At 34.3% G+C, this 12,971-nt stretch overlaps 1 protein-coding gene across 1 annotated transcript in view; it reads right to left on the minus strand.

Annotated features, from left to right (window-relative positions):
- LOC105461200 (titin-like) overlaps positions 1-12,971 on the minus strand; it is a 37,735-nt gene that overhangs the window by 16,132 nt on the left and 8,632 nt on the right. Inside the window, exons 11-13 of the mRNA XM_011707684.1 lie at positions 12,496-12,832; positions 12,032-12,298; positions 7-11,915 (exon numbers count right to left, since the gene is read on the minus strand). Of these exons, the coding sequence (XP_011705986.1) occupies positions 7-11,915; positions 12,032-12,298; positions 12,496-12,832 (12,513 nt within the window). The remainder of the gene's footprint in view (positions 1-6; positions 11,916-12,031; positions 12,299-12,495; positions 12,833-12,971) is intronic.

Here is a 12,971-nt window from a genome sequence, read left to right on the forward strand (position 1 = left end):
AACTACCTCATTTTGACGGAAGTCAATGTAACTAGACAGATTAGACTCATGTGTATCGAAATTGATACGTGAGATAGCGTCCGTCTTTGTGCGCCGGAGAGATCGAACGCGCATATTAGATACAATAGTGGCATCGCTATCTCCAGTCGAATAGTCTTCATATTTCAGCAAACCGATCGATCTCGCACGAATCATACGATTTTCTCTTTTTCTGCGCTTTCTGTACGACGATCCTGCATCGAAATAATATTTATCCATAGAAGGACTATGTAATTTATAATCCCAATAATTGTCGAATCTTTTCCTGCTTAGTGATGTTAAAGAATCTCTCAAACTGTATGATCTGGAGGTGCTAGAAAGCATTGGGATGCCAGAATCAAATCGAAAAGTATGTTCTCGAGAATAACCGACATCAAAAAACTGCATTGAAGTCAATTTGTCTGTAGGCTTGTGTGTGGTTTCTAGCATATTTCTAAGAAAACGGTCGGATTCATTTTCACGTTTTCTGGACCATTCATTTTCTCTTATTTGTTCTTTTCTTCTCTGTCTATTTCTGAATCTTTCCTCTTCTTGTCTTTTCCGTATTCTTTGTTCTTCTTCCCATAATAATCTAGCAGATTCGTCTCTCCTAATTCTCTTTTCCATTCGTTGCAGCCTTTTGTCATTATCTCTCTTCTGATAATCATTTTCCTCCTTTTGTTTTGATCTGCGTTTATCACTTCTATTAACGCGTTCTTCTCTTGTATATAACCAATTTTCATCACTTTGCGGCTTTTGTTGTTTCCATTTCTCCAAACATAAATTTTCATCTTTTCTTAATTCCTGGATTTCTTCACTTACTTTTTCTTTCCGCTTTTGTTTTATGCATGTTATTAATTTCTGTTCTTCATCTCCATTTATTTCTCTCCTGCTCTCACTCATCGTACCATCCTCTTCCATTATATTATTTGTATATTCATATTGTGGTTGCTGTATTATTTCTTCTGCTTTAATAAGTTCATCTTTCTTTCTTTCAATTAGTTCCTCTTTTATTCTTTTTGCTTTATTATTTTCAATTTTATCTCTTTCTTGATGTACGGCTGTTTTGTTATCCTCTTGTACATTTTTCTTTGTCTTTGCTTGTTTATTTTCTGCTATTTTTATTTCTTCCAGATTGGCTGTCTCTTTTCGTTCTTCTTCTTTTCCCCTCGATATTTGATGCATTTCATTCTTCTTTTTTTGTTCTTCTGGTTTTATTATCTCTTCCTTTTTACGAGAATCCTCATTTTCTTCGTCAATTTCTTTTTCGGTCTCTTCAGTTTTATCTTTCCTCTCATATTGTCTCATCGGTTTTAATCTGTCAATATTTTTTATATTTTTTTGTTCTTCTCCTTTTTCAATTTTGTCGACATTTTCTTTTTCTTCTTTCAAGTGTTCTTCTTTTTTGCCTATATCTTTAAGTTCTTTTACTTTATTATTTTCTGTTCTTTCTTTAATGCCTTGATCCATTTCAGTTCTCTTACATTTATCTACTTTTTTCTTTTCTTGTACGATTTCTTGCTCTTTCTTTTGTTCGTTTTCTGCTTCCTTAATTTCTATATCTTTGTTTTTTTGTTCACTTTGTTCACTTTTTTCCTTTCTCATATGTTCTACGCCGATAAGTTTTTCACTTTCCTCTATTTTGTTTTTTACACTTTCAACTGTATTAATTTTTTCATGCTGATTTTCTATTCCTTCTGTTTTTCCAGCTTCTTTATGCTTTTCAAAACTGTCAGTTTGTTTTATTTTTTTATATTCTTTATCGTCTTGCTTTAAATTTTTATCCTTTATGCTTTTTTCATTTTGCTCCGCTTTCTCTTTTAATCGTTCAATTTCTTTGCTCTCCTGTTTTTCATTTATTTTTTGTATTTCTTGAATTACGTTTTCTTTCGTTTGTTTCTCATCTTTATTTTCTATTTCATTAGCTTTTTCTTTATGTGTTAATTTTTCATCATCTTTTTCCTTTTTTTGTTCTATTTTTTCTGGTTTTTTCTCATCTTTTTTGTCTTTCGTATCATTGGTTATTGTAGAATCTACACTTTTTACCAACTTAGTTTCTTTGATTTCTTCTTTAATTGTTTCATTAGTTTCTTTTTCGATAGCTGTTTTAATTTTAGATGATGCTTTAATTTCTTTCTCTCTACCTTTCTTTTGAAGAGCGGTTTGATCTAATATTAAAATCGTTTCTTTCAAAGACTGATCATGCATAATGTTCATCGCAGCTAACAATTTATAAATTGGTTTCTCAAGAATCATTAATCCATCTAATATTGTTTTTTCACACCATAATGTTTTTGTTGCTTCTATTGATTCTTGTAACTCGTGTAAACACGGTATTAAACTTTTTGAAAAAACGCCGAAATTCGTATGTGGCGGTTCCGCCAATGGTTTATCAGCTGATTGCTCTCGCATTATAGCTATAGATTTCTCTAATTTCTGAAGAGCACTAATCATTAAATTGGCAGTATTTGGTTCTTCTTGTATCTGTATAATACATTGTTTAACATTCTGTAAAGATTTTGTCAATATTCCTAGTGCTTCGTATTCGATATAAATTTCAACAACCGACATCTGTTGTTGCTTTAATTTATTTTCGATAGATTCGATTGACTTGTTAATATCTGAAATATTATTTATTATTTTTATCGATAATTCTGAAAGCTTTTTATTTCGTTGTGTAGATACAATTGTTTCGAGCGCATTTTGCATAAGCTCCAACGGTCTTTCCAAATTATTTAGATGTACGTTGTTTGGTGATGTCTTTATAGTCTCAATACAGCATTTTAATTCGGTTAATGGTATATTGAGAGTGGCGGATATTGTAGGATCAATTTTCTTTACATCTGATTGTTTAGACACTGCTTTATCAACAATTTCTTTCTTGATAAATGAAATGCATTCTTCAAAATTAGAAAGAGATTCGATAAAAGCATCGATATTACCATCAGCTATCTCATCAGCAGAAGCTAAATTAAATTTGTTTCTCAGTAACATTAAATTCTCTTGTACATTAGTAAATGGATCTACCATTGTTTTGAGAATTTCAGTTTCGATAGAATCATCTTCGATACGTAATATCGCTGATTTAATACTATTCGTTGGTTTTAATAATTTTTCGATAATTGACCAGTCTGCAGTCTGCATTGAAGCTCTCATTTGCTCTTCCACAATTATAGTTTTCGGTTTCATTATATTGCATTGACGAATATCAGCAATCGATCTTTCTATTTCGTGTAGAGGCGTCGCTAAACATTTTGTAATCCAGTTGTTGTCTACGTCTTCGGGCATTGATTCAACATCCGGAGACATCACTCGTGTTTCTAAAACAGAAATTGCACGTTGAAGATCGAACAGAGGTTCAGCCAATGCATCCAATATGACGTCGTTCTTCGATCGATGATCTGTTGATGTTTCAACCAACATATGCTCCTGTATTACCGCGATAGAGTGACGTAATTCTTCAAGTGGTTCCATCAAAGGACGAAGAATAAATTCATTTTTACTATCAATTGCAAATGAATGCTCATTAGCACATTCAATAGCCATTTGTTCTTGAATAATTATTGCAGCTGCTTGTTTTAACTCTGATAAAGGCTGTATCATTGTCTTTATCAAAGAAATATTTTCTTTTTCCGACAAAGAACACATCGTATCATATGGCGGGACTGTTTTCTGCTCTTCGACAATCAAGGCTAGACATTCTCGTAATTCAGTTAGTGGCTTTGCTAATGTTTTCAATGTAGAGGTTTCATCTTCCGACATTGACACTGCGATTTCGGCTGGAGATTCGATTGTTCCTTGATCGATTACTATTGGACGGGGAATTTTTGAACAAGATTCATCTATTACGTCTGCCCACGTATCATTCAAAGAGGCAGCATCTTCCGCCGAAATAGTGTCCGCCGCAGGTTCTATGACTACCTGCTGATGATTACACATTGCTATACGTTCCGACAGATTATGAAGAGTTTCGGCAAAAGTTTCCAATGCCGAAATATTTTGTTGTTGTGCGAGTTTATTTAAAAAGTCAGGTGCAATTGCGGTTACTTGCTGAATAGATGCAATAGAAGTTTTTAAATCTACTAAGGGTTGCGCGATCGATTTCAGTAAAACGTCAGTTTCTACTTCCGAAATTTCACTTCCTGCCTCTAATATCACTTGTTCTTGTACAGTAGCAATAGACTTTTGTACTTCTTCGAGAATAGGTTGTAGAGCAAGTTTTTCTAGGCTTACAAAAGATGCTTTGGTTATTAGATTGTGCCCATCGTGTTCGATAACATGTTCCGTTTGTACCGTTGCGACAAAAGATTTTTCAAGTTGTTGCAAGGGATTAACAAGATTGCTTAACTGCACAGTAACTGGTTTTCTTACTTCCGTAACATCTAAAATCTCGGATTCTTGCATTTTAGTTTCTTCAATAGTTAAAATCTGCTCCCGTAATATTCGCAAAGGTGCAATAATATTTTCAATAAGATGCGTATCTATTTTATTTGATTCATGTTTTAATTCTATATTTGTCGTGAAAGCATCGATAATTCTCGGTCGTTCAACAATAACGCAACAACATTTTTTGAACTCCTCAATAGATTTCGCGAATGTTTGCAGCGCGGACGCATTCTCGATTTCTACAATCTGTTGGCTAGCGTTTTCTATTGCATTTAATTGTTGCAGAACTACCATCGACGTTCTTAAATTACCGAGTGATCTCGCAAAATCTTTCAATATTATCGAATCATCTGTATTCACGTCCACAAGTAAATTATCCTGAATGATCATAATTTGATCTTGAATTATGGCCATGGATCTATTTAAGTTATCCAATATCGGCTTGATTGGCAATCGTTGCAAGGCTAAGACCGTTTCTTGATAAGATGCAGTTAAGAATGATTGTTGTAATTCTTGCAATGGTTGTATCATACATTCTAAAGCAACAGCTTTTATTGATTCCTTTTTTTCCAATGTTTGAGACACTCGGTCTTCGAGTTTTAGTATTGCACTTTGCAATTCTTCAATTGGAATAGTCATTGTTTTTAACAGAGAAGTTTCACTAATTGTTTGCTTTTCTATATCTTGTTTAGTTACAGGTATCAGTTGATTCGCTATTTCTTCTACCGAGTTTGCAAATGATAGTAAAGTTAATACTTTTTCAGTTTCAGTAACTTTATCAACATGATCGACAACTGTTGTTAATGATAGTTTCAGGTTTTCTAGAGCTTCATTCAACGTTTTTAACACAGGAATATCATTAAAGATTGTTTGCTCCTGAACTACAATAATCGAGTTTCTGAGTTCGTGTAGCACAGATTTTAGATTCGCACTTGCTAACAAACTTTGATTTTCGCAAATTTCTTTTATACCTTCCTCTTGCACGGTTATAACTTGCTGCGTACCTATAATTAAAGATTGTTCTAATTTTTCCAAAGAGTCTATCACAATACTCAACTCAAGAGTAGTCTTTTTTTTCTGTTCCGGCGTTTCTAATAGATCGGCTTTAGAAATGTTAAGGTTTTCAATTTGAATAAATGTATCTCGTAAAATATGAATGGCATCAACAATTTTATGTAACATTTTTGGATCCACTTCTTGATTTTTTTGTTTAATAATTTTTAATGGTGGCACATCTTCCACTTTTACTTGACTAATAATAGACATAAATCTTTTTCCAAATTGCTCCACTGATTTAACAAGATTTTGCAAAATTGTGATCTGTTCAACATTCGATAATTTTGCTTCTTGCTGGATAAATTGATTAATTGTTGGGTCAGATTGGATACAAACAATTGACATCTTCAAGTCTTCTAATGGTTTCACGACGGCTTGTACTAAACATATCTTAGATGTTTCACACGAATTGCTTTCAGCTACAGCGTTAAGCTGCACTTTTTCTTGAACTGTAGCAATTGACTTTTGCAATTCTTCCAAAATGTTTACAATAGATGATTTTAGTAATATCATTGTATTTTGTTCAATATCTTCGGTAACGTTGGACGGTAGTGCAAGTTGTAAATTTAATAACGGTTTTACTAAATCTGGAAATGCGATCGTTTTCTTATCAAAAGATTCTAAAATTGCCATTTCTCCAATTTCATTGAATGATTTACACAGTGCTTGAAGAGAAGAGATAAGCTCTTGCAAAGTTTCAACTTTTATTTGTTTCTCCTGAATCATACTGTTTTCAGACACTGTTTTCCGAGTTGATTCTATCTTTTGTTGACCAATCGTTGCTAAGCTGTGTTTCTCGATTTCTTCTACAGGTTCTACTATCGATTTTATCATTCCTACATTTTCAAGAAGTAATTCCTCGATTTGACCAGTTTCTAATAAAAATGCTTGTTGTGGTGTTTCTACTGCATCTTGTTTGATTGAATCATCTATTTCTTTAACAAGTGTTTTATTTAACTCTACTTCTACGGTTTTTAAATTATCGACGCTTTTCGACGCGATCATATCTGTGGAAAGTGAACTAGATTCTAATAACGAGGTCTTGTCACATTTTATCTGTTCTTGAGACTCCATAATGGCTTCTATAAGCTCCTCGAGGGGTCGCGCAGTTGTTTTTTCAATATCTTTTGTTTCTTCTTTTAATTTCAATATTTCCGTTTCGTTAACAATATTAACACATTTCGATATTTGCATTTCATTTAGAGATTTAATAATATTCTTAATACATGATATTAAGGTTTTTGCGATTGCAGACGATGACTCTCCGTCTTTGTCAATATATTTGTTTTCATCGATTATATGACATATAGATGCCAATACATTTTCAAGAGCATCTAAAGGCTTGGAGATTAATGGTAAAGATGCCATAACGGTCTCCTTTAATTCTGGTTTCACTCCTTCACGAGTCATCAAGGAAATAACCGTATCGACAGCTTGTTCGAAATTAGCAAGAATATCTTTCATACGAGAAAATTGGCTGTCTAATAGTATAATGGACGAGGAAGCTGATATTACCGTCTTAATAGAAATATTTGTAGCTTGTAAATCATTAAGAATTTGTACTAATGCTGTTAATTCTTGTATTTTCCGCTTGTCTTCCTCTGATTTTGAAATTAGAGATTTTTGCTTAGCAAATTCCACAAAATTAATCAATTCTTTTAACGGCTGCGTCAAATTACTTATTGCAGAATTAAACTTTGATATTTCAATTGACAAATGTGCTTGTTTCTCGTTTTCTTTCTGATTTTCTTCACATTCTCTCATATCCGTTAGATCATCCTTTGTTTGTTCAATAGGGATTACAGCTGCTTCTAGATCTTCTAAAACTGATATTTGTGTCGTAATAGGTGTATTTTCAATTTCAGATTGAACAACCTTCTGGACTATTGTTTTAGACGGTATTTCTGTGATCATCATTACGCTCTCAATTTCTTCTTGCGATACTTCTATAATCTCATCAATGACACTTTCTACTTTCGTGATAATCATGCTCGCTTTTTGTTCAACACCGACAGCTTGCTCTATGACATTTATAGCGTCTTTTACATGATCTAAAACATCTATAACAGCAGAAAAAGTCTCGACGATTGGTGCTCCTTCAGAAGCGCCTTCTTCGACAAGTCCTGTCTTGTGAGCCGATAAGGAACAGCTTAATTCTGAGATAGAGTCGGCTAGGTCTTCAAGTTGAATTATTAAGTTATGCGACGCTGTCCAAGGCATCTTCTGCGTATTCTCTTTTAGAATGTTTAACGCCGACAGAAGTTGATTAGTCGGATAAAGAAAACCTTCTACGATTGCCTCTTCGTCAATTACCTCACTACCAATTTGATTAAATTGTGCTTGCGCGAGAGAGATTTGTTTTTGTAATGCTTCCAAACATTTGGACACTATTTTATATGTATCTTTGTCAGCGTGTTTTTCTAATTCTATTATAGCGTTGTCTAAGCGATTCAATGCGCCGATAAGTCGATCCTGCAGAGGAATGTTGCTGCTACTAGATCGGCGTGAATAATCGGTCTTTCCAATTTGTTTTTGTACTTGTAAAATCGCAGAATTGAGCAAGGATAAAGATTCATTAAATAAGAAAGTTTCTCCCATATTCGCGGTTATTTCAGCAGAGTGACAAACTTGTTTGCGCAAACCGTCGACCGCTCGTAGAATAACGCTTCTCCTCTCATCTAATAAAGAGGCTTCAGGAACTAAACTTCTTCGACTACTCTGTACCATTGAAAGACAACTATGAAATTCTAACAGGGGTTCAAGAAGGTTTCGTAATTCGAGAATCAATGATTCTCGACTATCTAACATATCTACTTCTTGTATAGTAATTTTAACATCTTCTAATAAAGCAGCTATCGGCTTTCCTAAAATATTCGCGACATCAGTTTCAAGAGTTTCTTCCGCAGCTTTTTCTAGATCGCTCATACGTTCTAAAATACTTTCCAGAGGTTTTGAAATGTCCCTGAGATGTTCCAAAATTTTTCGTCTCAATGATATATCTTGAATTACAATTGGAATTTTCTTTTTGATTTCTTCTAGTATGCATAGAAGAAATTCAAATTCCTTTTCTACATCTCCATCTTTACTGATAAAATCGAGTATCTGTCTTATCACATTGTTTTCTATTATATTCAATAACGGAGTAAATCGATTCAGTATCATAAGTTCTGAAACGTCGTGCTCATGCGATTTAGAAAGAAGATTTTGTATATTTGTCAGCGGCTGTATTAAGTTACTCAGCACCAAAGTTGTCTGATTAAGTTTATCCTCGAATGATCCAGTTTCATCGTCACCGTAAACAATCATTACGCGTACTGTGGAAATAGTCCTTCTTAACTCTTCAATGGAATTAGCTAATTTCGATTGGAGAATTGTAGTAGTTTGTGTTGTTGATTCTTCAAAATCCTCCAGTATATTAGTTATTTCCAATTGAAGTTTCTCCAAAGTTTCTGACAAGATCATGATTAATTTGTTTGCACCCTCCTCTCTTTCCTGTTTCTCATTTTTAACAGTTTGTAAAACGACGTCATTGGAATTGTTTTCTGTAACAGCTTGCTCAGTATGCAACGAGATAGAGCCAGCTTCAAGTGGAAGTGTTGTAACAACTTCCGTAAGAGTACCTGGAATTGTTTCTTGGGAAGCTTCTCCTTCTTTTTCTTCTTCTTCCTCCATTTCCATATTAAATGCTTTAGCATTTTGTTTAAGCTCTTGCTGATAAAGATTATCTTCGATTGAAAGCGATATTTGATTTTTAATTTGTTCGATAATATCTATTACTGGTCGTAAAGATTTTTCTTCCGCATGTTCATAAAGAACATCCATAATAGTTTGCAGAAGATATTTCATAGGACAATCCAAGCTTTTTAAAATTAAAAGATCTTCCGGTTTGTGATATGTAGTAATAGCATTCTTAAGCCTCACTAGCGGTTCTCGAAGATCAATCAGTGCGTCTATCAAACTTTTATCACTTGGTGGTTCTGAATATGACGTTTTAATAGCAATTTGACTCACATTTATTTTCAATTCTTCGATTGCCGAGCTAAGTGCAGATTCTATTTCGTCTTTATATTGTGTCGTACTGTTTTCGGATGTAGCGGATAACCAATTTTTAATGGGATTTAAGGAACGGCTTATTCGACTAGCCAAACTGGATTTTGAATTATTTTCTCCTTCTATATTTTCTGTCTCAGATGGTGCAGTGATACTTTCTTCCTGAGATTTTTTCTTTGATATTTCTTTCGCTATAAGAGCTGTATCCTTTTCCATATCTTTCAGCAATTCCAACATGGGTATTATTGATTCGATCAAAGAACTGCTTTCAATTACACTGTGAACTATCTCTTTCAATATACTAATGGGATTTATCAAATCATTAAGAATTTGTTCTTCTCGTGGTTCGTGTTTTTCCGTTAATAAATCTTTCTGCAAATTTAGCAACGATTCATTTAGTTTGCCAATTTCGTGAATTATCTCATCATCAATTGGATTTTTTAAATTGGCGATTGTAACAGCTGAAGATCCGATTGTTTGACGTAATGCCTCAATGCTCGTAATTAAATGACATGAGGTTATATAATTTTCTTGCTTTTCTAAAACTGATGATAGAGCAAAATGAACGTTGCTTAAACTTTGATCAACGTTTAGATTCTTTAACACATATTTTTGAATAGCTTCCGTCTCTGATAATTGTCCCATCAATTTTGATATTTGTTCGTCGGTATCTTTCAATATTTTGAGAATTGCTTCCATCCGAGAAATTACCTCATGATTTTCAGAATTTTTTAATATGGTTATAACGACACCTTTTAACTTTACAATGGCAAAATTTATTTCCTTTATTATCGAAAGTTCGCGAAAAGTACATCTCTGTGATGTTAAAATTAACTGAAGATCCAATAAGGGTTCCTTGAGCTCCATTAAACTGTTTAGTGTCTCATTCTCTTTCAACGTCATCGCAGTTTGTGCTGTGTGAGATACACACTCTCTCAATTCCGTTAAACAGGTAACAAGACCCAGCGCTGTAAAAACTTGTTGCGGACTAGTGGATCCATTTACCGTAAATTTCGATTGTTCAATATAATTCAAAATCCCATTAAACATTGATTGAATGTCGCTTAATGGCTGTGCAATTTCTTCAGATATATTTCGAGACTCATTGGATATTGATTTTATCAACGATAATTCTTTCGTTTCGCTAGAAATGTTATAAATGGGATCGTTGAATTTTTTCAAAATTGCGAGCGTCGGCTGTAAAGATAATAATCCGAGATTTTCAATAACATGTGACAATTGAATGATGGATGGTTCGAGAATATTGCGAATGATATCTATGTGTTCCGTTGATGTAATTTCATTTATTTCCTTTAATAATGCATGCAAAGGTATTTCCAGATTGGTCAAGGATTCAATATCCACACCTATTCCTCTTGAATTTTCCAATAATTGATATATATCGTCAATCCGCCTGTGAATATTAGAAAATTGTGGCTCTGTATCGAGTATTTTTTCACAAAAAAGCTCCAAAGAGTTGCGTAGAGCTGTTCTTGATTCTGAAAGAATATCTTTTGTCAATTCTTGAATCTCTTCTGAGACGTAGCTGCTAATTTCCTTTACGCTTTTTAAATTATCCAAAAATTCTTCGCCAGTAAATAATTCCTTTACTGCTTCGATTTCGTTTTTGTCATTCATTTCTGTCTTTTCAACTGGTTCTGTAAGTTGATGTTCTACCTTCGTATTAACTTTATCCTCCGATTCACTTCTCTCCCGCTCGTAGTCGCTATATTTTTCAGAATTACTCTTTTCCTTTTGTTGCTTCTTTTTGCGTTGCTTTTGTTTAGAAACACCAATTATTGAATCGAAAGAGGAATCACCACCAATTCCATCGTCTAGACTGGAACCGGTTGACGCAGATTCCTTCCTTCCTGCGCTTAAACTACGTTTTCTATTATCTGCTCTTTCATGTTCCGATGATGTCACGTGTTTCTGAACAAGACTCTCCGTGATGGAAAGATGTGCAGAGGATAAAGCGTCCGCAAAAGTGTCGCTGTCATCCTGCTTCAAAGATGAAAGCGGGGATAACGGCGGCTCATCTTTCTGTGCGCTATGGAAACTTTCAGATTCTATACGTTGGCTTTTCTCGCTTTTCGATGATGATAGACTCATTGATTTTTTCCTAGGCGGCCTACTAGGAATTTTGTCATCCTCATCCGTACTGTATCGAGCTGATCTTTTCAAAGAACTTCGGGAATCGCGTTCAGGTGACGAGAGGACGTGCGTAACATCGTCTATAATGGATACATCTTCGAAATCAGCTTCTGTCCGTAAATCATCATTGTCTTCTGCGCTAACAAAATAATCAGGAGATACATCGATCACTACAGCTTCCATCAACAAATTACTGGTCGTAGACGTTTCTTTGACAAATCTCATTGGTGGTAGCTCGATCACATTGTGTTCTGTGAAACGAAGTAAGACAGTAAAAACGTAGCCCTTCAGCATATATATAATAATTTTTAATATGTACTAATACGCGTTTTACTGAATTAATAAAAATCAAATAAATCTTTTTTACCTGTTACATGCTCAGACAGCTGATCGGCGTACATTTCAACAATCTGTAGTGCCTCTTCCTCAGTGAGATCAGGAGTTTCGTACAGACTGACTGACACTTCCTTGCCGTCAAAGCTAAAAGATACTTCGCCCCGTTCATCCAAAGTAACAGAATGGTCCGTTTGCGGTGTGTCATATAACTGAGACGTTCGCTCCTCATGTATCGTTGACAACGACAAATTTCTCGCCAGTTCATTGGACGATTGAATTTCTTTTGCATCTTTTCTATCTGTAAAAATTAAATCAAGTTATATGTGTTACATATAAAGTTACGCGTATATCTCGCTTATAATACTAATGTAAAAGTAAGTAGTTATAACGGAAACGTTAAGAAATACTTTCTGTATTTTTTGTATAAACAAAGTATTATCATATAAGAATTATACAACTAATAATTAATTGCTATGTGCAATACGCAATAGTTACCTTCAAATCCTAATAAAGACGCAGAACTACTGACTGTTCCCATGCAATTGGTAGCTTCGCAGGTATATATTCCTAGGCAGCAAGTGCCATCCTGTCCGGAAATGATTCGATGTGTATCACCGGGCTTGAGTTCAACGTTGTCTTTATACCATTTTAAAACTGGCTGTGGAATTCCAATAACTTTGCACTCTAAATTTACAGCACCTTCTTCCGATAAAATTGCGCGTAGACTCTCGAGAAATTTGGGTTTTTTGTAATGCTTGGGAATGATTAGTTTCAAGAAGCAGGATGTGACACTGTGCCCAAAATCGTTTGCCGCCACGCACTTCCACTCAGCCTAAAGAAATGCGGAAAGAAAACGCTTATAATTGCCTTTTATATCATTTGCACATCTATTTTTAAACTTTGGTTACTTAGCGAATAATTGACGTAAAAAAATAGATTAGAAAAGGATTTTACAGGGCAAACTCTCTACT

The sequence above is a fragment of the Wasmannia auropunctata genome, unplaced genomic scaffold (genome assembly GCF_000956235.1).
Source record: "Wasmannia auropunctata unplaced genomic scaffold, wasmannia.A_1.0 LD307427.1, whole genome shotgun sequence".
In the NCBI taxonomy this organism is placed as follows: domain Eukaryota; kingdom Metazoa; phylum Arthropoda; class Insecta; order Hymenoptera; family Formicidae; genus Wasmannia; species Wasmannia auropunctata.